Below are 27,696 nucleotides of genomic sequence, written 5' to 3'. Positions count from 1 at the left end.
ATATATTTCAGTGGAAATATTTAGAATGGGTTATTTGGCCGGGGGGGGGTGGGGATTGATTTGTAAAAATTACAAGACACGGTTTATGGAGGTTGCAATTAATGTTGCTTTGAATTCCGGTTAAAATACACTATGTCTTTCAGGGGTATAATCTGAAATGTTAAAATGCACTTCTTCTTTCATGGGCATCAATATATGTGTGTATCTGAAATTAATGCACTACTTTCAGGGGTATCAATTAATGTATCATCAATGTTAATATGCATTATTTCTTTCAGGGGTATAATCTGAAATGACTTCTTACAGGGGTATCAATTAATGTTAACATGCACTACTTCTTTCAGGGGTATCAATTAATGTATCATTAATGTTAATATGCATTATTTCTTTCAGAGGTATAATCTGAAATGTTAAAAGGCACTACTTCTTACAGGGGTACCAATTAATGCTAACATGCACTACTTTGAGGGGTATCATGTTAACATGCACTATTAATGTCTCTGCAATATTGGTGACTTTTACCAATATGTACTTTTACTTTCCTTTAGGAGAATTCAAGTCTGAAGCAAACAGAGGAAAACCTAAAGGTAAAGAATTCTTTTCTAACATGACTAGAAATGTCTTTGTCAATGTTGGTGTTTGTGGAAGCGTGTAAGGACTGGCAGAATTCTGAATGGTACCAGCATAAAAGTGAAAGCATGGTGTACAGGTTAGAGCAGGGTTGTCCAACCTTTTGCAGAGGAGGGCCACATGGAATGATTATGATAAAGGAGGGGGCCGCATGAACCCTACGCTTGATTTTTCGATTTTTTGCCCGAAGCCCAAGGCAACAAAATGTGAGCACTGCGCGCGGAGCGCACTGATTTATTTTTCTTCCTGATAAAACAGATGAATAAAGTCCAGCCGCCCCCACCCCACTCCGCTGAGAGTGTCACACAAACTGACCTGTATGCAGTTTTTTGGACCCAGAAGGTTCGAATGATTGATTATATAGCTTCAAATTGTTATCAATAATTCTACTCACTAAAATTTCGCACTGTAGAGACTGCCAGACTGTGGCCCGCGGGCCGTAGGTTGGACAACCCTGGGTTAGAGTGTCTGCCTAGCACCCCCTAGCCCCCCCAACCCCACTGCCCTCTCAACATTATGTTCCACATTAAAACTCCACCAGAAACCAGATTCTCTTGATCCATTCCAAACTGCTGCTTTGCTGTGTTGTTGTACAGATTCTTCCTGGATTTGGTGTTTTCTGGTTTGGTTCCGTCCTGTCAATGGTTTTGAAACAAATTCTTCCTTCACCACAGCTGTCACATTTCAAACAGTGGTCTTAGGATGGGTACCTAAAGTGGTGATCCGAGGAGTAAGAAGGGATGTGACATCAGCAAATCTGCCTCAATGTTTTCTGAACACTCATGAAAAGAAGAGGCTTGATACAGGCCGGTTTTTATCCACGATCATGAAATGGATAGGGGGTTTTCAAACAAGATTCTGTCGTCTTGCCTTGAGTCATACTAAACTAAAACCAACAGAACTCAGAAATGTGTTTATTTAATAAGCATTCTCTCCATCCTATTATATATGAATACTTATTTGCTGGTAGCATTTAAAAGTGTTTTTCCAAAAGAAAAAATTGTTGTTCTTTTTGATATTAACCATATGTGGTGGTAAGTTTGTCGGCCTTAAAGGCAGTTAATAGCACAACATGAATACTTAAACACTGACATGGAAACCAAGAAAAGTGGCTTTGTGGCTGGCTTACAATTGTCAGGTGCAAAATACAGTCAACATGTTTATCTCACGTTGGGATTATTCTTTCTTTCAAACTTTGAAAGATTATTTCATTCGGAAAAGTTTGTGTAATGCTCCCAGATAAAAAGCTTTCCCTTCGTACTTCTTAAAGCTGGCCAAGTCCTTTCATTACAGTCGTTTCCCATAAGGTGTGAAATTATGTCATTACTTGGGAATTTTTCGTCTCCATTCATCCACTCTTCTCTAACCACTGGTTATCAGTTTGAGGGGGACACCCTTAGTAACACTAATAATGCTTGACTCTGTCATTCTCTGCCCCTCATCCTCGTCTCCAGACCCAAGTTGCGGAGAAGGAAGAACGTCACGAGAAGCAGAGGCGGGTCTTACAGTCGGCCAAGCAGAAGATCACGCAGCTGACAAGTACGTCATCTTATATCTCTCTCTCTCTCTCTCTTGAAATAATTAACCAGTCTCGAAGTAGATATTCTACAACTCTTTGTTTTGTTTAATTAAGTCAATCCGGGCTCAATTTAATGTATTTTGTCCTTTTAAATCTTTGTGTATTACTCTTTATAAAGATATGGGAAGGAAGCTTCTCAGTTTGGCAGCATTTTGTCGGTAGAATTTTAGCTGATTGCCCTTGATAGGGTGGGATTTATTGAAACAGTGGGTAAGAGGACCATTGTTGGAGATCCCTGGTGGTAGAAGAAACTTTGTAGGGGTTTAATTTAAGTCTCTGAATGAGATATACTGAGGCTGGAAGAGCTGGGAGGGGGATATGTGAGGGGTGGTGGTTATCTTGCCCTGTGGTAGACACTTGGTTCAAAGCTTTCTGATAGGGTTATTTATGTAGAGGTTATCTGTGGGTTCCTGTAAGATGCTGTCAGTCAGACATTCTTTACACTTCTATAGGTAAAACTGCCTTGTTATGGAAGGTGTTGTTTTAATCTATTGTGTCATTGAAGAAGAAGGAATGTTACCGTCTCTGTGTGTCATCACCGAAAACTTTGAAAAAATATTTTCAAGTCGCTTAATTGAATATTGAGCTATATATATATTTTTTGGTATGTCTTTTAAGAGTTTGTTTTCTTTCTTATCTATATCAATCAATCAGGTGACAAGGAGAAACATTTGATGGAACAAGAGAAACTCCAGAAAGAATTATCAGAACTGCAAGCACTGAAGATGCAGATGGAGAGGAAGATGGACGGACAGAAACAGGAACACCTGGCCCGCATCTCGGCTCTGGAGAGAGAAGTCAAAGATATCAAGGCTGACAGGGTAAGTCCCCCACCCTATCACCCCCTTTCCATCACCCTTCCATCCCCTCCAACCACAGTATCAGTGACACAGAGCTCATTATCATGATTGGAGCCAAATCCAATCTTAAGTGATTTAGATCTCTTTTGCAATTTTCTTGATGATCACGTAAAAACCTTTTCCTCAGTCTTTGCTGAGATAGGCGGTGTGACAATTTTGAATGTTATCTGTTAATTGTTGGTCATGTCAACTCAAAAACAGGAAACTTCCAAGTCCAGAAAATGACTGCATTTTATTCTGATAATTTATCCTTTTTTTTGATAATTTATCTTCTGATAATATTCTGATAATTTATCTTTTTTTTTGATAATTTATCTTCTGATAATTTATCTGATAATTAAACTTTGATAATTTATAATTTCGTTGTTGTTATTGCTGTTTATTTTTGACTGTTGATTTATTGTTGTCAATTCCAGGATAAAATCAGAGCCGAGAGGGTTCAGGAGCAGCTAGCCAGGGACAGTCAGTTAGATCAAATGGAGGGCCATCCATCATCACTTCTAACCACCCCAGACAGAGCCAGGTGAGGTCAAAGGTTACCTTACCACTATGGACAATATTTTTAATTTTTTTTTATATCTTTGTTTTAATCCCTATTTGTCAAAATCAACTGTCAAACTGAGAAATATTGAGTAAGTTTACAGCTAAGTACATAAACACATAATATGCTATTTTCAGGAGTACATAATAGCAATAATAAAGTTATCTATCAACCACAGACTAAACTTGGGAAAAGAAGAAAAAAAAACCCCACAAGGTATAGATGAGATAAAGAGAGAGTGTGTTTCTAATAATTAAACATGTTTTGCCTTGTGTAACTGATATGTAGTTATATTCTTTCATTCACCTAAATTGTAATACATCTCGGTCATTTTAATGTCACAGTATCTCAAGAAGGAAATGTGTAATTGATGTCATACTTGTGATATATGTTGGTCATGGTCAGTAGATGATCTCTATTTTTTATAGTGGGGCTGTCATTCATATTGATGAGTGGGCTGGGCTTAATTTAAAATTCTGAAAATGTCAGTATCTGTTCAACTGTATGACCCTTTTAGTTCATACTGGGTATGGCAATGTAACTACATAGTTAATACATGTTCTTTACAACAACAATATTACTTCATTAATATTCATGAATGGATGGGGCTTAATAAGAAATTGTCAAAACAGCTTGTAAACATGATATCTAAACAAACACAAATTAAATCAATGTCATACTTAGTAGGTAGATGCCCTGTGATAAGTAGATTGTTTTTGGTTCCCATCTATGAACGTTCATGAATCGGCAGGGCTTAACGTCAAACTTAGTTCATGCTGTTATGTTGATGGTGGTTCAAAATGAGCACATTTTCATGACATTTCCATCCATATATTTTGCCACATTAGTCAATAGATAATCCTCTTCATTCTGGTGTGCACAAGTTCATGAATATTGTGTATAGCCTACCACACTATGAATATGTTTAGGCATCGGAACCACTAAACGTTTTGTGTCTTCTGGTTTAATTCAGATTAATGAATTTATATTTTTGTTAAATATTTAAACCGGGAAAGAAAACTTGAGATTGAAAATTCCATTTCAGTTCTTCAAGAGAGGAACCACCACCGACAGCCAACATAAAACCTCTGTCCTCGCCTGCATCTGCGGTGGGGACCGCTAAGGGCATCCAAGTGTCCAGCGGGCAGAAGGCCACGGCCAGTATCCGGCCGATAGCCGTCACCCCTTCTACGAGTAGTGGTGTGTCCTCATCTACCTCCACCAGAATGGCTACAGTGATGCCGCACACGATAGAACAACCGACACAGGTTAACGTACCGGACGATCACGAAGGTAACAATTCTATCCAGAAAGTTTCAACGTCGTTCATTAATTTCAACGTATCGATTCAATTTAGATAATGACTAATTAAAACAGAGAAAAATGTTAATTTCTGATTTGCATTTTGCATCTGTATTATAGTAAAATGAAAATCCTTTAGTGTGACAAAAGCTTTTGGAATCAAAATGGAGATTATTAATTTATTCAGGCCCTTGTAAACATTCATTTGGGATAACAGAATACATAGACATCCTTCTTAGCGTGATCGTTCTGATTCTTGTAATTTTGCGATGACTTGGTTTGTTGATTCAAGAAAAACTCAAAGAGCTGCTTTTGACTACAACCCTTCATAACCTAAATTGATTTTTAACCCTTTCTGAATTTATGTCATATTTCCCTTCTTCCGAAGTTCAAACAAGTGATCCCCCTACAATGCCAATTGTATCTGCCACACCTATCCAAGCAGTAACACCAACTCAACAGACTCCACTGATAGCCCGGACTGAACCAATATCTCAGCAGGAGCCAGAACCTTATATAGATGATACTCCTCTTAGTGGTAGGTATCCATGTTAAGAGAATCAAGAGTAACACAAATCAGATTAGGAGATATTATGAAGGGAAACAAGTTACTTAATGAAAGTAAATCACTTTTTTGGGCATTTTTAGAAATCCAAAAACAAGAGAAAGTGTGGGAGGGGGAGGGTGGTACAGGGAGGGGGATGGTTGGGAGGGGTGAGTTGGGAGCTTGTTTGGAATACAGAAGGATATTCTGTCAGGAAAATAAATTTTAAATCAATAACATAGACACAATGATAGTTGGTAATATAGGTTGCATAACTTTCCTTTGATGGATAGTTCCAGTAAATTAGTAATTATTATTAGTTTATTTTCCTAAAGTAATACTGGGACTTGGATAATGTCAAACTGTAACATTGAATACAGAACAAGAATTAGGAGGGGGAAGCGGAGGGTAGGGGGAAGGGGGGATGTATACTACCATATCTGATGGGTATGGACACATTGCTCATCATCATTTAGTGCTATGTCTAGCTATTTAACAGGCCCCTGGCAATTTTCGTTTAGTTTGTTTCATGCTTTTGGACGGGTAGGGGGATCAAAGTCATCTCCATGGTCATATTTATAGATCAAAGAACAGGTTAAATCTTTTAAACATTAAATATTTCTCTCTATTTACTTCATAAAGGTCCATCCACCTCATCTGAACCCCCCTCCAGTTCCTCTGCTGGCCCCCCTCCCAACATCCCCACCAGCGGCAAGAGACAGAGAGATGAGCCGACTGAGAGGTAAGGAGTTGATATTGTTTGTTCATTGTCAGCAGCTTTGCATATATTGTACTTCCAATGTAGGGAATGCTGCCTGTGTAGAGAGGGCTGAGTTATTCACAGTAACTTTAGTTTTATATTAAGTACAGAATCACATTAAGTTCATCTTTACATTAGGTTAAGTTTCACATAATGTACAGTTTTACATTAAGTTCAGTTTTACATTAAGTACAATTTCACATTCAGTACAATTTTACATTCAGTACAATTTTACATTCAGTGTAATTTTACATTAAGTACAGTTTCATATTAAGTTTAGTTTCACATTAAGTACAATTTCACATTCAGTAAAATTTTACATTCAGTAAAATTTTACATTCAGTACAATTTTACATTAAGTACAGTTTTACATTAAGTACAAATTCACATTAAGGTGCGATTTTTATATAAATTGCATGTTTAGTGTATTAAATTCAATACAGAAGTTGTGAACATGTAATACTCACTTCAAGCTGGTCATTGAGAAGGGTGCAATAAGCTGGCATTTGGGAATACCATATTTTCATATAAAAACATCTGCCTGGATTCTTATATTTAAATGAGAATATGCTTAGGTATTGCAGCTCTGAAAGTGTGTGTAATGCCTTCTAGCTTAAGATAATTGTTTTATAATTATATTATAAACAAGATATCTTCTTAAAGTCTTTGAACCTATTGTTACAATAAGGCATTAAAGAAAGAAAAATTATAAAATAATATTCTGTTTAACTTCCCTGTACATGGTGTGATACTTGATATTGCAACAAAATGATCCACAAATTTGATAAAATAATTTTTTTTTTTTTATTGATGTCTTGAGATAAAACTCAGTCATATCATAGGTGTCTCTTAGTTCATTTTAATTCCACAAGTAAGTCCCGTTTCTTTTCCTGTTCTTGCAGTGACCAGAGTTCAAGCATAGAGAGGGACATACTGCCCCCAACAGAGAAACGTCAAAGGGTGACTCCACAACCAGTAAGTCCGCCTCATAAATGTCTTGCAATTATTAAAACACAGAGGCTTATGAAATCCGTGTCAGATTAGTCATTTTCTGATGAAGTAAATAAACCTCCAGCCGTAGGGATTCTTCCAGTCTGAATATATTTCCGAAGTAGTGGGCTTCATTTCTTCTCATGTGGGTAGAGCTCATAGTGGGTTGGTTTCTTCCCATGTGAACAGATCTCTTATCATTGGGTTAATGTGTTCCATTGTGAATATATCTATTAATAGTGTGTTGATTTCATCCCTGGTGAACAGATCTCTCGTCTTTAGGTTAAAAAATCTGTTGTGAATATACTATTAATAGTGGGTTCCATTCCTTGTGTACAGATCTCTTATCATTGGGTTAATGTGTTCCATTGTGAATATATCTATTAATAGTGGGTTCCATTCCTTGTGTACAGATCTCTTATCATTGGGTTAATGTGTTCCATTGTGAATATATCTATTAATAGTGGGTTGATTTCTTCCCATGTGAACAAATCTCTCTTATCATTGGGTTAATGTGTTCCATTGTGAATATATCTACTTATTGTGTGTCTATCTCTCATATAGCAGATAGCAAGGGTACAGGCCCAGGAGGAACCTCACATCCCTCACGTCATGAGAGAGGCAGAAAGAGCCTCCGTGGCAGAGGTCCTGCCCGAGCGCTCGGACAGAGACCATGCCACCCCCAGCATCCAACCGGAACAAGTGGAAGTGGTAATGGGCAGCGTAGCGCCAGAACAGGTAGAGAGGGTGATCGGTACCGTACAAGGAGAACAGGTGGAGCCCGTCGCCCCCAGCAACCAAGCCGACACTCCACAGGCGTCTCAGTCCAGCTCAGATGATCATCATAAACAAGGGGACAGATCCACAGGTAAGTTTAGTCCAACATCCTACATTACACTTTTGTCTTGAAAAAGGGTGAAAAGTAAAAAGCAGAAAAGGACTTTCAGAGAACTGGGGGGAGGGTATGGGATTGGAAGATTGAAACAATTTCTGGAGAAGGTTAAGTCTACATTGCAAATAAAACATGATTGATACGAACATAAAATGGCTCATTTTATGGCTTGTTAAAATATACTGTCACTTTCCGATTAAAGCCAGTAAAGAAAAGGGAATGGGGCGGGGGTGAGGGGGGGGATAATAGGAAAGGAAAGAAGAATCTATTGGATAAAAATTTGATATTAAAACAGGGACCAGAGGGATGCAAATCCTGTACTCTACCAATGTGTGGCTACCATAGATTTGCAGACGGTTGGCCAAATCAAGCTTATTCCTCTGTTTTGTTGAAAATACCTCAAATTCCAGACACGTCATAAACCATTGCTTCTGGGATGTTCATGATAACAAGAGTACTTGTCCTGGACATACTGTTTAATACCCTCCATTAACTGAGCCATCCAACCATTTAATAGTTGGTGGAACAAATCAGAGTGAACTTTTTCTGTTTTTGTTTTTGATAATAAAACTTAAATTTGGAGAGGTTATGAGATTTCCTATTAAGCAGCTCTTAAAGAAATCTTTCATCATTTATTTTTTCGTTGTTATCTTCATATGTTATTTTTTTGATTGAAGAGCCACAATCCACCGGTCCTCCAGAGCATTTGGACGAACGGATGGAAGATGAGGAACCGACACCGTCATCTCAAGACGGAAACGATGAAGATGTGATACTGGTTGAGGACAGTGATGGAGAGGTAAAGAGAAATGTGGCTAAAAAGACTGATTGCATCTTACTGTTTCACTTCTCTGTACCAACCCCCACCCTCTACCTCCTCTGCCTTGCAAAGACAAATAAAAACAGATGCTAGTAGCAACAATTTCCTTTTAGAAATGTGAAGGATTGAGCATTTTACAGCAGGTAGTTGCATCTGCATTGCAACTTCTTGCTCTGACCTCTGACCTGACCCGACCCCATCCCCATTAAAAAAAGAAAGAAGCTTCAAATAACACTTCAGCAGAAACTGGTTGCGTTAATGTCAAAGCAGATATGTAACGATTTGAAATTGTTCGCATTCGCTCGTTCGTTTTGTTGTGAAGGACATTTCTGCTTTGGGTTGTTGATGTATTTATGATAGAATTTTATGAAAAAGCGTAGAAAAACGTTCAATAAGTTGCTACACTCTTCCCCAAAGAATAGAATGTTTTTAAATAGCGTAAAAGAATGTAAAGAATGCATTGTTCACTTGAACACTCAGCTAAAGAATAGTTAATATTGAGAACTTAAAATATAATAATAAATGCACCAAATTGCCAAAGTTACATTATATAAAAGCATAAGAGGAAAAAGTTTCCGTCATATTTTACTGGAAAGGTTAACGATGTACAGGAAGAAATCCACATCACCAATCGATCTGTGTTTATGTATGTAAAAGCACAATGAATAAATTTACAAAACAAACCTCTATTCATACTTGCCTTTGTTTATCATTTCCAAAGGGCGTCGGACAGAAGATGCCAGGAGAGGTTGAGAGCGACGTTGACAAGGAAGTCTCGGACTACGATGACGAAGATGATGAGGGGGAGCTGGTTGGTCAGTTTGATGATGGGAACTACGTGGGCGAAGAGGGAACAGATTATAGTGTATGTATTTTCATTCTTAAAATAGGAAATGGTCTTGTTTCATTTCTTAAAAGTTATATAGCCCTGGTCAGGGGAATAATTTATGGCTTTGAATGTTGCAGTGTAATGTAATGTGCAGTGTAATGTGCAGTGTAATGTGCAGGGGAATTTGCAGGGGAATTTGCATTGTAATGTAATGTGCAGTGTAATGTAATGTGCAGTGTAATGTAATGTGCAGTGTAATGTAAAGTGCAGTGCAATGTAATGTGCAGTGCAATGTAATGTGCAGTATAATGTGCAGTGTAATGTAATGTGCAGTGTAATTTGCAGTGCAGTGTAATGTGCAGTGTAATGTAAAGTGCAGTGTAATGTGCAGTGTAATTTGCAGTGTACTGTAATGTGCAGTGTAATGTAAAGTGTAATGTTATGTGCAGTGTATGTAATGGGCAGTGTAATGTAATGTGCAGTGTAATGTAATGTGCAGTGTAATATAATGTGCAGTGTAATGTGCAGTGTAATGTGCAGTGTAATGTAATGTGCAGTGTAATGTGCAGTGTAATGTAATGTGCAGTGTAATGTGTAATGTAATGTTCAGTGTAATTTGCAGTGTAGTGTAATTTAATGTGCAGTGTAATGTAATGTGCAGTGTAATGTAATGTGCAATGTAATGTGCAGTGTAATGTAATGTGCAATGAAATGTGCAGTGTAATGTAATGTGCAGTGTAATGTAATGTGCAGTGTAATGTAATGTGCAGTGTAATGTACAGTGTAATGTAATGTTCAGTGTAATTTATAGTGTAATGTAAAGTGTAATGTTATGTGCAGTGTATGTAATGTGCAGTGTAATGTAATGTGCAATGAAATGTGCAGTGTAATGTAATGTGCAGTGTAATGTGCAGTGAAATGTAATGTACAGTGTAATTTGCAGTGCAGTGTAATGTGCAGTGTAATGTAATGTGCAGTGTAATGTGCAATGTAATGTGCAGTGCAGTGTAATGTGCAGTGTAATGTAATTTGCAGTGTAATGTGCAGTGTAATGTGCAGTGTAATGTAATGTGCAGTGTAGTGTGCAGTGTAATGTCATTTGCAGTGTAATGTAATGTGTAATGTGCAGTGTAATGTAATGTGCAGTGTAGTGTGCAGTGAAATGTAATGTTCAATGTAATTTGCAGTGTAATGTGCAGTGTAATGTAATGTGCAGTGTAATGTAATGTACAGTGTAATGTGCAGTGTAATGTGCAGTGTAATGTAATTTGCAGTGTAATGTAATGTGTAATGTGCAGTGTAATGTTAAGGTGTAATGTTAAGGTGTAATGTTAAGGTTGATGGAGTTTCTTTTGCATCAAATATTGCAAATATTTAATATCAGTTCTGTTAAACCAAATCTGCTATTTCATCTTTATAATCGTGTAGCATGTATTGCACATTTTGATAATTTTTGTTTAGATAGTTGATCAGTCCCTTGTTGAATTCCTTCTAGAATCACACGTGTCTCTCACTCAAGTGATACCTGGTGTGTTATTCCACATGTATGACAGGAGTTAGGTATTCCGATATACTTTGAGTTTGAGACGACACAATCATTTTATGTCTTCCAGGAGGATGACGAGGAGACTGGGACTGGAGCTGACCTCGCTGAAGATATGATTGAGGAGGATTCGGTCACTTCAGCAGACGAGATGGAAGGTACTGGGAGAGAGGTTGTTGAAATTATCGGTGGGTCATCGCAGACATCTGTGATCTTGTTTGATTTTCAAATTTAGTGAAATCCCAAGGATTAGGACGCCAGGAGAAGCTCCTTGAAACGCTAAACATTTCATTTATTTTTGTTCTATCACAACATAAGTATGACATATGACATAGAAGGAGATAAGAAACAGAACTTGTGAAAGGAAGTGTACTTAAAAACCCTATAGGGCTTGTCGGGTAGTGACACTCCCTAAAAAAGTACAGAACTTTACAATAAGAAAAGAGAACCAAAAAAAGGAAACAAGAACAGAACAACCCCTTCCTCTCCCTTCCCTTCCCTCACCCACTTCCCCCCAGTTTCATTTCACATGTGATGACCGTGGAGGAACACTGGCTTATCAAAAGCCTCCTCTTTTTTGATGAGTGTTCGGAGAACTAGGCGAATTACGTGCCGTTGAAATGGAGTTACTTGTAGTTATTACCCTGAATCGGTTCAGACTTGTCACAAGCCTGATTTTCTTCTGTTCGCGTATCTCCGGTGACTCTTAAGTCTTTTTTCGTAAAATAACTTAAAATAATTCAAAGCATTCTGGCTCGGTCACCTCAATTTGCTCAAAGTTTTCCTTTTGATTGTTTTTCTCTCTTTGTAACTTTAGACGAAGATGAAGAAGAACATGGAGAAGCCTCCCAGACCGGCTCTGACTCTCCCAGGCTGTTGGACCGACAGGACCAAGAAGGAGTGCCTCAGTCTTCTTCTAGAGGACAGGGCCCACCTCCCCAGTTAGTAGTTGAGCCACCAGAGCACAGTGGCTCTCAGGTTGAAGTCGTGGCCCACTCGGCCCCACAGCCTGTAGTGGTAAGGAATTACCCAGTGCTTTAGTTTGTTCCATATATCTAGTCATGATTGACCGTCAGTACATGAGACTTAGAAAAGTGAGTCACTGTTAGAAGGAGATTGTCATGAAGTATTTGAGGGGCGTTTGAACAAACAGTAGCACCAATGTGACATTTATTCCGTCGACATAATTTATGAATATGAATGATGTCATTCATATAAACAGACAGTTGGGACAATTTCCTAATGCTAATACCTCTTTAAACTGTACTCCAATATCATGCTCTCAAAGCACTGGTATTGACAGTACAAACAGTTCCTAACCTTGATCTGATAGAAACTTGATATTCATACTGCTTGTACTGACAATACGATTGCTCTGAAGTGGGGCATGACAGTACAGTATAGAAAAGATTGTCCCAACTTGGTGATATTACAAATATAATGTTACACACAGTATCATTAACATCTGGAAACACATCTGTAGGCATTTACATTGGTTAGATCAAGGTGGCTATACAAACATATTCTCCACAGTTAAAAGAAGAATGTTTATTTGACCTCTGACTCTTTTGATGAAGGCCCTTTCTTATAAAAGTAATATTAGACATGTGAGAGCTTTTCTATGAAGTTATGTCAAAACTTAATGTATCATAATTCAAACATTTAAGAAGAATCAGAAGAAATATTCAAATTCAAATCTGATGATGGATTTTCACGGTTGTAACGGTCAAACAAAGTACCCAAATTCAAATCCTCGTTGATAATTTTGAGCAAAGGTAAATAATTATATATTTTGAACTCTAAATATAAAACAAAACCTTTCATATGGTCAAGATATGTGGTTATCCTTGAGTCCTGCTTAGGTGTCTAGATTGAAATCTCGGCAACGTAAATAATTATGCCCCGAAAAAGAATAATTGTCAAGTCACTCTTCCCACGAATTTAAAAGAACCCTAAGGTAATCATGGTTTTCATGTTTCATGCCTTTTAAACATTTAGCCACAGTTCAATTTTTCTGTTTTCCTAGATATCTGGAGTGCCACGGCCAAGAGAGAGACTTCCATCAACAGGCAGACAACTTCCTGCATTCTCATTTGTAAGATATTTCTTCTTGTCTTTTTCTTCTTCTTTTATGTGTTTTTCTTTTTTGGTTTGTTTTTCAAATTCTTAATAAAATGAGATGTTCACAAGTAAATAGCATTTGTTTGAAAATAGATGTTTTACTTTGTTGGAGGTAATTTTGACTTGTTGCATAAACCTGTGACTGGTTCAATTTACAATACTACAGCAGACCTTTGGTTGCCATGAAAGAACATTGTCAACAGACTATTAGTCAATAGTATATTGCATATAATTGTCAGCATCTAGCTCTTATTGACCTAACACACTTTCATAGCAGATATTCCAAGCCTAGCCTACTAAGTATATTAAACTAAGAGCTTAAAGCCATTTTTAAGCTCTAAAGTCTAAACTATTATTTTCTTTAACCATTGAAGTTGGTTATCATTAATGGACTTTTTCGGAAAAAAAGAAAAATTGTCAATTTTTTAAGAGCAAAGGAATTTTTAGCAATGTTTATCATAGCCCAGTCAGTTTTGATATCTTCCTATACAAGAAAATATTTTGTTACTTGTTGGATTTTTATATGAAAAATAACAGTCTACATTGGTTCATTTGCGCTTGTTTTTTTTCAGGCTGCATTTGAGGACACTGGAGATGATTGTCAGGTGCCTAGCACACCAACACTCTTTGTACCTCACCGCAATGATGGCTTTGCTGAGGCTATCAAGTAAGTGTTAAATGATATATGTTGAGAATAATGAGGTGGAGAGAGGTAGTGTGAGGTAGTGATGACTTCACAGGACATGATTGTCAGGTTACTAGCACACCAACCCTCTTTGTACCTCACTGCAATGATGGCTTTGCTGAGGCTATCAAGTAAGTGATAAATGATATATTGAGAATAATGAGGTGGAGAGAGGTAGTGTGAGATAGTGATGACTTCACAGGACATGATTGTCAGGTGCATAGCACACCAACCCTCTTTGTACCTCACCACAATGATGGCTTTGCTGAGGCTATCAAGTAAGTGTTAAATGATATATTGAGAATAATGAGGTGGAGAGAGGTAGTGTGAAATAGTGATGACTTCACAGGACATGATTGTCAGGTACCTATCACACCAACCCTCTTTGTACCTCACCACAATGATGGCTTTGCTGAGGCTATCAAGTAAGTTTTAAATGATATATTGAGAATAATGAGGTGGAGAGAGGTAGTGTGAGATAGTGATGACTCACAGGACATGATTGTCAGGTTACTAGCACACCAACCCTCTTTGTACCTCACCTCAATGATGGCTTTTCTGAGGCTATCAAGTAAGTGTTAAATGATATATTGAGAATAATGAGGTGGAGAGAGGTAGTGTGAGGTAGTGATGACTTCACAGGACATGATTGTCAGGTTACTAGCACACCAACCCTCTTTGTACCTCACTGCAATGATGGCTTTGCTGAGGCTATCAAGTAAGTGATAAATGATATATTGAGAATAATGAGGTGGAGAGAGGTAGTGTGAGATAGTGATGACTTCACAGGACATGATTGTCAGGTGCATAGCACACCAACCCTCTTTGTACCTCACCACAATGATGGCTTTGCTGAGGCTATCAAGTAAGTGTTAAATGATATATTGAGAATAATGAGGTGGAGAGAGGTAGTGTGAAATAGTGATGACTTCACAGGACATGATTGTCAGGTACCTATCACACCAACCCTCTTTGTACCTCACCACAATGATGGCTTTGCTGAGGCTATCAAGTAAGTTTTAAATGATATATTGAGAATAATGAGGTGGAGAGAGGTAGTGTGAGATAGTGATGACTTCACAGGACATGATTGTCAGGTTACTAGCACACCAACCCTCTTTGTACCTCACCTCAATGATGGCTTTTCTGAGGCTATCAAGTAAGTGTTAAATGATATATTGAGAATAATGAGGTGGAGAGAGGTAGTGTGAGGTAGTGATGACTTCCTAGGACATGATTGTCAGGTGCCTAGCACACCAACCCTCTTTGTACCTCACCGCAATGATGGCTTTGCTGAGGCTATCAAGTAAGTGTTAAATGATATATTGAGAATAATGAGGTGGAGAGAGGTAGTGTGAGGTAGTGATGACTTCCTAGGACATGATTGTCACGTTACTAGCACACCAACCCTCTTTGTACCTCACCACAATGATGGCTTTGCTGAGGCTATCAAGTAAGTGATAAATGATATATTGAGAATAATGAGGTGGAGAGAGGTAGTGTGAGGTAGTGATGACTTCCTAGGACATGATTGTCATGTTACTAGCACACCAACCCTCTTTGTACCTCACCACAATGATGGCTTTGCTGAGGCTATCAAGTAAGTGTTAAATGATATATTGAGAATAATGAGGTGGAGAGAGGTAGTGTGAGGTAGTGATGACTTCACAGGACATGATTGTCAGGTGCCTAGCACACCAACCCTCTTTGTACCTCACCGCAATGATGGCTTTGCTGAGGCTATCAAGTAAGTGTTAAATGATATGTTGAGAAAAATGAGGTGGAGAATATTATTGTGACATGACTTGACCGAGGTATTTAAATCAGTGATTCTATGAAATCCATAGAGATATTGCTGTGTGGTGATGTCTTCACCAAGATAGTTAACCGATTTGTTGAAATCATGAATAGATGGAGCAATAATGTGATGGTTGCATAGCTCAACTAACTATCAGTCCATCAAGTACTTGTTGATGTCATGTGTAGGGTTTTTGTGATGTTTTTGATGGCTTCACAAAGGTTACCATGTGTTTTTTTGATATTATAGAGAGAATCGAGATCTTCAATTTTTTTTTTTTTGACGATGTCATCGAAAGAAGTTGAGGAGGTTTGATGAGGTTCTGAGGGACCCTCACAGCTCAGGTGCACTGAGATGATATTTATTTGTAAAGTTGATGGTTTTTCATTATTTGTGTTTCTTCACTAGTTCCCCACTGGTACAACCGGGACACCAGCGGTTCCAGTTTAGTACCCACGAGGGCACGGATACTCATCGGGCACCAGGCCTAGCACAACTAGCTTCACAAGGAGGTATGCTTTTTGCTTTGGTATTACAAACAAGTGTAACAAAAGTGGCTTCATGTGGTGTGTTAAAAATCAGAATAACTATCAAGAAAAATGCAACAAATGTTCACTCCCTCTTCCTTCCCTCTGACATTTGGGATAAAAACTGTGAAAATTTTAGGATAATTGACATGTTTCTGGAATATTGAAGTGGATTAACATATATAGATTTGATTTCTTTATCAAATAGGTTGCTTTGTAAAAGCAGCTTTTTTTTCCCTTAAATTTTTTAAAAACTTTTCCCACTATTGGAGACTGGAGTCCCACAAGTATAAAGTTTATAAGCCTTAAATAGTAAATTTTTCCTTTCACATAATGCAGCAAGTATATAAATAAATTTTGAGAATTTCTAATTGTCTAGTTTTGCATGTTTTGCTTTTAATAGTTATATCAAAAGCTGTCTGGACAAACTAAATACTTTGAATAGAAAATGAAAGGCCATATGAGACACAAACCCCTACCATTATTAATGGTCTCTGTGATTGAGATAGCTTTCATGAACAACTTTCCCAAACAGCTAAGGAAAAATCTTACTCCATTTGGGAGATATCACAGGTTTTAATGTTCTTTCACACACAAGGCCCAAGGCTTGATCAAGTCTAAATATGACATCATGGAACCTGCAAGATTTTCATGTTTTCTGTTCTTGAATGTTTATTTTCTGCAAATATGACCAGCAAAACAAAGAGAACTGAAAGGTTCCCAGATCCTAGTGATTCTATGACATCACAGATTTACAAAGTGACGGCTCCCAAACTAATTTATCTCCCAAATGAAGCAAAACTTTTCATTCATCACAAATAACAAATAAAAGAGAAAATTCTGTTAGCAAAACTGCAAAAATCCTGTGTAGGTAATTATGTCAAGTTTAGAGGTCCTGTCTTTTCGATTCTAGCAGGATCTTCTACAGAGTCACATAAGCCAAAAATGATGGCTGGGTTTGTGTCACATTTAGGAGCTACCAACTTTAATGTTCATTTCTATGGAAAAAGGTTGTCTTGATAGAAGAATTGTAACTTGGATTTGCGTAAAATGAAATGCAAAAAGTTTTAATTTCCAACGGCCTCCTTTAGGATTCGCGGAGGAAGCATTCTTCCAGAAAATTAATATCTGATCCTATTACTGAATATCAGATCCTATTCAGGAATATCTGATCCTATTCAGGAATATCTGATCCTATTCAGGAATATCATGGTTTGTAACCTGACCGAGGGTAACGTCTCTTTCTGAGTAGTGAGATGGAGTCTCATCCGCTGATTCATGCTCTCATGTATTTTCGTTGCCTCTGCAGATCTTGGCGTTGATGATACCTTAATTTATCTACCGGGAGGAGACGACGAAGCAGGCAGCAGTCGGAGTGTACCCACCACACCCATACAGACCCTGGCACCAGGTAACAACACCTATCACACCCCTCCATCCAGAATAAGCAAGAGAAAGTTTGCATGGGTGGGGGGCAAGGGGGAGGTGTCGAAAGAATCACTTGGGTACATTTCTGGCTTCTTTTTGTAAAAACTGATGACTTAATGTAAACGTTATTTTCGTCATGATAAATAAAACGTCAACATTCATCTTATTTTTGAAGTGAGCGTTGCTGAGGCTTCTCCAAGTCTTGCAGAGGCAATCCCCAGACCAGAGTCCACAGTGACACCGTCTGGCGCCGATGGTGTCCAGACCAGCAGCGCTGTTCGACCGTCATCCAGGGGGACCGATGAGGCAGGAATCAGTCAACAAAGGTGAAATTTAAACCTCTTCAAACCTTAAGTCAATGAATAAAAAGCGACTGGTAAATCGTACACAAATTTGAAAAAAAAAGCAAAGAAATATAGTTTTTGATAGAACAGGATTTTAACCAGTCACCTGGGGGGTTACTACAAGCCCTTTGCTCTTATCGACTGAGCTATCCATCCTTTAAGTTATTGGCAATCCCGATTGGATGAGCTGGGGGCACCAATTAGAAGGCACAGTAACTTTCATGCCATGTTACCAGGGGTCAAAGGTCTAGTTTGGTTCGATACAACCCAGAAAGCGGCAGGGAAAGTGATTTCAAGAGAAATTTTCTCCTCAAGACTAATGATATCATATTGTTCTACTACTGTAGGTTCTGGCCTTCTTACGATGTTTATTTCATGTTTTTTACCAATGACCCACGGAAAAGCCCATTATCTTCCACACTAAAACTCCACATGTTCATAATTTTCTCAAAACTTATCTAATTCCCTTCCCTGTACAACAGATCCAGTGCCTCACCATCACCCCCTACCAGTAGTGAGCAGGTTTCTCAAGCCCAGCTGTCCGCTCTGACGTCCAGCGGGAGATCCAAGGAGGATGAAGATAGGTCAACGGTCAGTGGTAGCGAGGATATCTCCATGGAGACGGCTACCAACGCTGCCGGCAATCGCCCAGAAACGTCCGGCACTCAGCCAACCTCGGGAAACGCACAGCCATCTTCAAGCGGGGACGGAGGTGGGTTCTACTTGATATATTTGTCCGAAATATGTGGAGTGGTGATAGAAAGGGGGGGTTGCTTGATTATGTTCTGAACTAGAGACTGGATATCTTGAAATGACTTGGTGTTCAGAGAATTGTGAAACAGAGTCGTACTTTATCAATTCCTTTTTTTATTTTAAAACTTTTCCTCAGATTTTTACTAATACCATATTTTATCCAGCAATATATTTTCTCTTCTCTTCTCCTCCCCAGTCCACTCACCCTGATATATGTTTATTAAAGTGTACTCTATAAAAGTGTTTGTTTTGATGTTTGTTAATGTAAGTGTTAATTAAGTGCTTTTGTTAATTAAAGTGTTTGTCTTGCACAGAAACTAAGAAATCAATCAAACGAATCATATGGAGCGATGGACCCAGCACCACCCAGCAGGTAGTACAGCCTCAGAGTTCCAGCCAGGAGACCGTCAGACCCACCCCCAGACCCCAGACTGCTATACGAGGGGGGCGAGGAAGGTTTATACAGAGAACATTCCCAGGAAGATGTGAGTTTCGTTTTTAAAAACAATACTAACTAAGCAGTTCTTATAAATGTGAGGAATTTATGAACTAACAAGTTCCATCTTGCAGGACAGTGCAGAAATAATCTCAACGGTGAGAGTAGTTGATACCCAAATCGTCATTTTATGATAACGAAGTAATTTTTTTAATTAAACACAAAACACTCCAGTGGCATTTAAAAGTTGCTAGATATGCTGAAATGGTCATGTGTGATACTTTAAAGTTACAACATGCTGTAAGAAATTCTTTGACAGTATTTATTCGTGTCAATATTTGAACGCTAGTACCATTCTATTTGTTACTTTACTGTCGCATTTAAAACCAACCGCACCGATATTATGGAAAGTTCCAAAACTCATAATAAACAGTATATCGTCACTGTCAATGATTGTCCTTTGATATGTGAGATGAAAGTACACCTTTCAACTATTCCAATAAGTATTTGCATGATTTTTACCACATTGAGAGAACCTTCAAGTCATAATGTTGTCAACGTGACACAATTTGAGCCAGGCATTCTTTCAATAATTTTCAAAACCATCAAGGGATACAATATTAAAGCCTGCATGCCTCTCAAGAAGCGTATTTTGTTGATGAGAGAAAGCTTGTTTAGGTGTCCTTATAGCGGACATCGCAAAGACATAATTAACTGTGGACTTCATCCGTCTCTTTTTCTCCAGCTAGAGGTAAAGGACCGCGATTTTCACGAGGTGGTAGAGGGGGTACTTCTTGAAGCAGAAAACTCTTGTAACTTAAAAGGTGAAGGTTTCATATCATGACTGAAAAGGCTCTTTGAGAAGTTTTGTCGTAGAAAAATAAAAGTGCGTCGTATTTGGCACCGAACATTACAGGAAGGAAAAAACTTATTTGTTGTAAATGGTTGAACACACAGCTGCCATAATAGCCGACATGTACCATGAAAAGTCTGACATTTGCACCAGGACACGACCTCCACCTTTATATTAATCTATCTGTAAGGCAGAGATTCTAATACATAACCATTATGAATGCAGTTAGGTTACACTCTTTTAATTGTTGAATGTTTGCTTGATTTTTCAGTGACTTTGTGCATTCATGAGATATTCTGATCGTCTTCTCTAGTAGTAAAATTGTAGTAAATGTTAGGAAAGTGGTCCACAGTTATAAAATGTCCCATCACTTTATGACCAATTAAAGCCATTATCATTAGTTTTCCTGGCCCAAGTTGAATCACGGACCTTGAGTCGCTGTATCATGTCTATGGCATAAAAATCATCTCGAGCTGTGAAGTTTCTTTAAGTGACTGGAAGCATAACTTTCTGCAACGCTGCATAAAAATCATCTCCGGCCGTGAAGTTTCTTTAATTAAGTGACTGGAAGCATCACATTCTGTAACGCTGCATGAAATCTGTTGATAGCTACCCTGCACTTGCAGTTTTCAATGGTAAGATGATGATTACAAATGATGTCAACTATAATCGGAAATCAAAGAATTAAAAAGCAAGAAGAGATATTTGTGATATTAATGACAAAGTTTTAGCCATCATACGTTCAATGTATCTTGCTCTCTCTCTAGTTTAATTACTCTTTTAAAATCATTAATCTTGTAAGAATATATTTGTTAATTGCTAGATATTTCTTCCACAAGATAGGCTTCACTTTGTTTGCACTTACAAATCAAAAAACAAAATGCAGTCATGAATCCTGTTTTTTTATTGTTTTTATTTTAATCACTTTATATTTTGCAAACAAAGGAACAAGAATACAAAACAAAACTGTTCCCTTTTTTCTTTTCCTCTTCTGTAGAAGGATGGGATGAGGGGAGGGGAAATGGGGGGGGGCTGGTGAAGGGATCTAACAGGGTTACACTGTCAGCAGCAGTCACCTATGGACACCTTTGACGGTCTAGTATGCATCCTATGCAATCAATTTAAACACAAACAACTCATACTTAATTACTTCTTTGCTTAAATTATTCTCCTAATAGACGGTAGATTGCTATCACATCAGCAAAATTACTGTACTGTGAGAGATTACAGTACTGTGCGCGGTTGCATTGCAAATTTCATTAACATTTGGTTAGACTAAAACATGTTTACCTGCAACAGGAATATAATTGTGAATGTTTATTTATGCATAATATAGATTAGCACTTTGTGAATGATGCCAATAACTCTAAACTCATCTATATCAAGGACATAAAACTCCAGATGTTACAAAAATGAACTGTAAGTTTGGTTTCCATGATGATCTGTACATTCAGTATCTGTTACTTTATAATATATCTCTTCTTTCATAAAATATGTTAACGTTTGTAGCCTTAGTACAGAATTATTTGTTCACCTCTAAAACGATGGGGTTTTCTGATACTTTTGTCATCACTTAATTATCTTATTAATTATCAATATATATTAATGATCCCTCTTTGCCTCTCCCCACACACTTTCACTTCTTTATCAACAAAATAAATCTTATCATGGTGGAAGGCATTGCAAACACAACCAGTCTATCATGAAAGATGATTTACTGAGATGTACCTCGCGTAGAGAGAGAGAGCCATCAATTAAGATTTATTTGCATATTATCAGACAAGATCAGGCCACACAGCTATAAAGTAGGCTCATTATTGCTGACAGTGAGAATCAATTCAAAGGCAGGTAGTGTACTGTCAAGTGGCACAACACACTTTGTTTCCTGTCACATCTGTCGGCTGTTCCCAGCTTTTGCATATTCTTTAGATTCACTTCCAGCATATAATCATTGGCTAACCAAGCAGCCATGATAATGATATCAGAAAGAATAACCTCTGTGATTGGCTGTCACCTCAAGACAGAGTTGTCCATGTTTTTATAAACTATATGTACCCGGTCCTCTGGTTTGTATCGAACTGACCCTGTCCTGAATAAAGGTTCGTCATTTGCATACCAGTCGCTGAGACTGAATTCAGGAAAGAAGAATCCAATTTCCCTTTCAGCGGTCTCTGTGGAATCTACAAAACAGAACAAAACATTGGATTAGCCACAACTAGGAATATTATATCTATTAAACAATGGTTTGGACCACTCACTTTAGTTTGTGTTCACCATTGGCTGCAATGTAGTGATGATAAATAAGGTGCATTCACTCAGTGGTTAAGAATATTGGTTAGATACTGAGGTACACTGTGTTGTACTCAATGATCATATGGATGTGGCTTCAGTGACATTTGTTGGCTACCTAACCTATACTTTTGACTGAAAAGGGGGAAACCTTACCTGATCCATGAGTAGCGTTGCGTGTGTCTGTTAAACCAAACCGGGCACGGAGGGTAGTCGGAGCCATGTGTTTAGCCCTGTGGAAAAGATAATCAATATATAATTTAATGAAATAAAATAGAAATGGGTAGTCTTAAAAAATCTCCATATGAACGGGCACTTATTCTTGCATGCTAAGTATCAACATCTGTATGAGAAGAAACCAAATGACTTACATATTCTAGGTTAAATTTCATGTGTATTGATAAACCAAATATGATTTTATTATCAAACTGGCAAAGGATTAAACCTCTTTACCTCCAGAATGTTTGTCGTAACCGCTTATTAATCCACTAATGGCATCCCCTACTTGATTTAAAACAATTTTCCCATGATTATATGCCCTTCAAATACAGTTGAATTATGTATTTATTGATTAATTACTCACTTGAATGTCTTTGTTGGTCCCATCAGTTTTCTCCAGTGACTGATGGCATCCTCTTTTGCCAATATGTGAGCACTCATTGATCCGCTCGACATGAAACCGACCAATCTGTTGTAGAAAAACCGACCTGGCAGAGAAAATTGTTAATCAGTGTAGAAAAAGGGGAGGGGGAGCAAAAAGATCAATTTCCTTTCTGCCCATCTTCAAAACTTGGTCATAAATGATTGCCAATAGGAGTTGTCGGTGAGTTACCATAAAAACTTCTCACAAGAATTTGCCCCCATTCTTAGGCCAGGCAAAATTTATTGATACTTTCTGGTTGCCCCTTGAACAACAATGCCCGTTGTCTGAACAGCAAACTTGGTTGCCCCAAAACTTCAGCGATAACAATGACCGATAGGTACAGTGTAGGAAAGATGGGTAGGTTGGTGAACATAACCCTACCTGGGCTTTAGGGGTGATTTAGTTACAATGCCATCTGAATTTAAAGTACAGTAAGTAGTCCAATGCCACAGCTGATTCTGGTTGTCCAAACAGAAATTTGGTAGTTTCGAATGACTGGACTACTAATATTAAAAATTTGCCCTGCCACTTTAGGAGATGCATCTCTCAGATTTAACCAGCGGACTGACCAGTACTATGACAACCACCGGAGTAATAACCTGTAATTCTACACCAACTATTCACTTGATACTCATAATGAAGCTCTAGCTAATCCCTTCACTACACAATAAGAAAGGAAAGAATGTTCCTATTGTGTTAGTAAATCATTTATGGATTATAAGATTGTAATCAGGAAAGAGGAAAGGACCTAGTTTCAAAGGCATTTCTTAGAGCTCTTCTTTGTAGTGTCTTTCATCAAGAAAGTTCCTCTGATTACACTGGTTGAACTACTGTAACGACTAACCTTTATGTTCTCTGTAGAAGAGTTCTGCATCTGCTTTGCTCCATCGTACAATTTTGGACCTCACAAAGAGAAACTTATTTCTCAGTATTGTATCTTTTATTTCCTGAAAAACAGAAAGTATTTTTGAACTTAAGCGTTAAAAGGCCAAGCGGGTGTACACTATATTCACTAAATAATATTATCTTCCAAGTATACTATCTTCCAAGTATGCTGTGGAGTGTTAGCTCAGTGGTTAACACCGGTGCCTTTCAATCATAAGGTCCCCGGTTCGACTCACTCCCAGATTAATGTTTGTCATCCAGTTACAGAGTTGTTGACAATTAACAATTCATAATCATGGATGTTAAATATGAATGTGAGAGACTGACTTCGGTCAGCTTGCGGCTTTGATAAGCCAATTACAGTAGGCTTCTTCGCGAGTTCCTGCTTGTAGGAGGATCTAATATACATACATACCATAAAGCTACCAAGTACCAGAAGAACACAGAGGTAGAACAACTTGTCGTAGCACATATAATATGTGGCTATGCTGTTTCATCAAACTGCATGCTTCAAGACAATGCAGGTACAGTATATATAGGATAAGTTAGTTACTCAATTATACAAAATATATTATATCGATTTTAATGTATTGTCTTGAGATAATTTATTGTTGTAATTAAGTGCTTTTCAAACAAAAAACCCAGTAGGTTCATACAATTCCTAATGAGCCTACAGTAGCTCCAAAGGGGGACTTGCTTCCAATACTGAGTAAAAGGACTGCATCCTCACTGAATCTAATGTTCTTTACCTCTGTGGTCTTAGTTGAATAGCCTAACTAAGAACCTACAGTAACAGTTAGGCCTAAGTTAATAACACTCATGGCATTGTACCTCAATTAATAACACCTAAACAAGCATCAATAGTTGACAGCAAAGTTTGAAAAGTAGGCTGGTCTAACTTTATGTCGTTTTGGGTTGCTTTATGTGCTTACGATTCTTTCAGATCCATATGAGGCATGAAGTTTTTCTTCCAGTTCTCTTGTACACATAAGACCATACAAGTACAAGTAGTATAGTCAGTATTGCGAAGTTCGGCATACTGCGAAGTTCGGGCACCCTAAGAAATACACGATTTTCACCATGAAAACCTACAGGAAGAGCCAAATTTCACCAAAAAGTACGAAGCTACAGTTATTTTCTCTCCAAAATGACCCGTGTGCAAGAAATTACTTACATATTTGTCAATAAAATGACGAAGATCTATGAAGTCTGTTATAATTACTGAAAGAGCAACAGCGCCACCAATTTTTACCAGTGCCACACTGTAGGTTGCGTGTCCGAACTTCGCAATACTCTAGCAAAGAAATACCAGTTCCACAATCACGAAGAATTTTCTTGGAAAACAACGTGAAAACAGTTTGCAGGAAAGAAAGTTTGGCCGTGTATCGTACTAAAACACAATTCTCCCACCATATGAAGTATATTTTCTGGTGATTTAGACCAGAAGATTTAGTTTTGGGGTGTTTTAAGTCTTAAGTGGCCGAACTTCAAAGTCACCATCCTACTACACGCTGAAGAACTTTATCGCGGAACTAGGCCAAACGTTAGACTACATTTAACGGGCCTGATTTAGATCTTGTTTAGTAATGAATGAAATTCCCTTTTCGTTATTTGAGAATACATTTCGAACAAACCTGCAACTTATGAGGATGAGAAACAACATCTGGTTTAATAACAGCTAGTGTGAGTTCTAACCTGGCGTACAAAGCAGAAAATAATCTCATGTTTGTTGCACGAAAACAGACCTTTTTCCAGCTTGACCAGAAATAGCTTGACTAAAATGCTATACAACTTAACTAGCTATAAATTCGATTAGGTGGTACAAATGGGCAGTTCATATACCGCGAAAGTAAACAATTTCGTATTTTACCATTTTTTAAAATTAAATAAGTTTATTTCCGGCAGGGTTTGCAAGATAAAGTCTGCTTAGGTTAAGCTAACACTTCAGCAATACAAAAAAAAAAAAAAAAAAATACTTCGCGGAGATCGATCAGGCATTGTTATGTTCACCCTGAGCGGTTGGCTACTACTCCAATATGGCATACACGGTCTGTGTAACTATTCGCTAATTAATTTATACTGGATGAAAAGAAATTTACAATGACTGTCTAAGTTTTACCCTGTACTTTAATTTGTATTGAAGGCTAAGGCTGTAAAACTGTGGACGGAGTAATAACATAATTAAGGAATAGGATATTGAGCTGATCACTTAGTATCCGCCTTAATTTGGTATTTCATTGTTATATTGTAATCACAATGATTGGACTGAACAAGTAATCATCGCAAATAATGAAGTAAATCATCATAGTTTATATGAAGGCTTAACCAAATTTTACTTTGTCTAATTACACCGCATGAATTATTGTACTATTGAATGACATATGAGATGTAGGTGATCATTTGTGAATCACTGGCATGACTGATTGGGTCCCATGTGGGTTTTTTCATGGGTGTCATATGACTGGGCCAATTGACAGTAAAACATATGGGATGCCCAGTTGAGTTCCACGTACGTAAGATATGGATTTTACACTTTATAAAAAACTATTTAATATACTTGTAGGTCATTTTTATTGGGTGTGGGGGGGGGGTGGGGCTTGGTTGGGACTGGGGTATGAGATTCATCCAGTCAAAAACCTGCAACTTATATATTTTATATTGGTCTTAGCTCAGCGTAACATTTTAGGAGAAATAACTCAGGCTGGATAAGTGATGGTTAAACATTAATTGTTGCCATGTTGAAGTGTGGAATATATGTGAGTTACTCTGCCATGCCTCTTGTAGTGTTTACTCCCAAATCTTCTCACACTCAAATTTGTAAAGAGCAAGTTAAGAAATGTGTTTAAAACGTAACTATTTTGAATGTGATGATTTCACATTAATTTGAGAGGGAGAAGAGAGTGAATTAACTACAAATCAAGTTGATTTCTTTTTCTTGGAGTCCTTGAAAAAAATGGTAATTTAGAGATTCAGTATCCTGATTTTTGCATAAAGCTCCTAAGATTAATAGTATTCTGTGCCATCTTCCCTAGTACGCGATTGGGACTGTCCCAGCCAGTAATGCAACAATATTACAGAATCATAACGTGATAACTAAAGATCTTCTATTCCCAGTGACAGACAAACTTCATTCCATATTCCCAAGGTACGTCATGCCTTTCCCTGACATACAACACGAACTGTGCCTACAACTATTGTCCAGTCCCAAGGGCGGATGACCAACCTGTTTCCTTGCATTAGTGGAAACAAGGGGGATTCACAGCTGCATGTGAAGGTTCGTCCAAATAAATCACCGTAAAGGAAATAACGCTACTTGGAATCATGCTGTGATGTAGATTCGTCACTTGCCTTGTATAAACAAATTGTCAACTTGAAAATTGGAACCATTCCAATATATATAGTGTGACATAAGTTCGGTCATATGGAGCAACAAAACAAATAAATAAAGATACTGCCAGTTTGACTTGTTGTTTCACAACAGATGTTTGCGCGAATATTTATTATTTACTTCTTCATGTTGATTAATTGAATAATGTCTGTATTTATAGCCTAATATTAGAAATATTAGATCTACAATCCAAACCCTACCTCTCCTCGCAGACGTACGACCCATCATCCACTAACCCCATATAGTCCAGATGTAC

At 37.8% G+C, this 27,696-nt stretch overlaps 2 protein-coding genes across 6 annotated transcripts in view; one reads left to right on the top strand and one right to left on the bottom strand.

Moving 5' to 3' along the window:
- LOC139973052 (nucleoprotein TPR-like) overlaps positions 1–21,201 on the top strand; it is a 56,785-nt gene extending 35,584 nt beyond the window's left edge. For 2 of the 4 annotated variants that reach the window (XM_071979419.1, XM_071979416.1), the window contains exons 41-61: positions 549–587; positions 2,085–2,169; positions 2,864–3,030; positions 3,486–3,592; positions 4,656–4,903; positions 5,301–5,450; positions 6,099–6,198; positions 7,119–7,191; positions 7,771–8,074; positions 8,776–8,897; positions 9,640–9,783; positions 11,361–11,478; positions 12,108–12,307; positions 13,317–13,385; positions 13,984–14,078; positions 16,303–16,406; positions 17,731–17,832; positions 18,025–18,175; positions 18,676–18,905; positions 19,261–19,431; positions 20,128–21,201. In XM_071979419.1, coding sequence (XP_071835520.1) covers positions 549–587; positions 2,085–2,169; positions 2,864–3,030; positions 3,486–3,592; positions 4,656–4,903; positions 5,301–5,450; positions 6,099–6,198; positions 7,119–7,191; positions 7,771–8,074; positions 8,776–8,897; positions 9,640–9,783; positions 11,361–11,478; positions 12,108–12,307; positions 13,317–13,385; positions 13,984–14,078; positions 16,303–16,406; positions 17,731–17,832; positions 18,025–18,175; positions 18,676–18,905; positions 19,261–19,431; positions 20,128–20,180 — 2,832 coding nt within the window. In that variant the 3' untranslated portion in view covers positions 20,181–21,201. The remainder of the gene's footprint in view (positions 1–548; positions 588–2,084; positions 2,170–2,863; positions 3,031–3,485; positions 3,593–4,655; positions 4,904–5,300; positions 5,451–6,098; positions 6,199–7,118; positions 7,192–7,770; positions 8,075–8,775; positions 8,898–9,639; positions 9,784–11,360; positions 11,479–12,107; positions 12,308–13,316; positions 13,386–13,983; positions 14,079–16,302; positions 16,407–17,730; positions 17,833–18,024; positions 18,176–18,675; positions 18,906–19,260; positions 19,432–20,127) is intronic. The other 2 variants (XM_071979417.1, XM_071979418.1) reach the window with 2 other exon arrangements.
- On the bottom strand, positions 21,129–26,568 carry LOC139973055 (nucleoside diphosphate kinase 6-like). Of its 2 annotated transcripts, none has more exons than XM_071979422.1 (5): positions 25,687–26,568; positions 24,012–24,114; positions 23,108–23,231; positions 22,681–22,757; positions 21,129–22,415 (listed from the first exon to the last, which is right to left on the bottom strand). In XM_071979422.1, exons 1-5 carry the CDS (start codon positions 25,774–25,776, stop codon positions 22,246–22,248), a joined length of 564 nt encoding a protein of 187 aa, XP_071835523.1. In that variant the 5' UTR covers positions 25,777–26,568; the 3' UTR covers positions 21,129–22,245. The 2 variants fall into 2 exon arrangements, with proteins under 2 accessions (XP_071835523.1, XP_071835524.1); XM_071979423.1 differs by lacking the exon at positions 25,687–26,568 and adding an exon at positions 24,985–25,575.
- Between the last annotated feature and the right edge of the window lie 1,128 nt (positions 26,569–27,696).

This window comes from Apostichopus japonicus, chromosome 9, assembly GCF_037975245.1.
Source record: "Apostichopus japonicus isolate 1M-3 chromosome 9, ASM3797524v1, whole genome shotgun sequence".
In the NCBI taxonomy this organism is placed as follows: Eukaryota; Metazoa; Echinodermata; class Holothuroidea; order Aspidochirotida; family Stichopodidae; genus Apostichopus; species Apostichopus japonicus.
The sequence above is the reverse complement of the archived record's forward strand: the minus strand, read 5'-3'. Positions and strand labels throughout refer to the sequence as shown.

What these genes read in the sequence shown, in the direction of transcription:
- LOC139973055 (XM_071979422.1), bottom strand. Translation starts at nt 25,776, where the DNA reads ATGAGATTATTTTCTGCTTTGTACGCCAGGTTAGAACTCACACTAGCT. An exon ending in CTTCTACAGAGAACATAAAG is followed by an intron (nt 23,232 to 24,011) that starts GTTAGTCGTTAC and finishes TTTCTCTGCCAG; the next exon opens with GTCGGTTTTTCTACAACAGA. An exon ending in CAACGCTACTCATGGATCAG is followed by an intron (nt 22,416 to 22,680) that starts GTAAGGTTTCCC and finishes TCTGTTTTGTAG; the next exon opens with ATTCCACAGAGACCGCTGAA.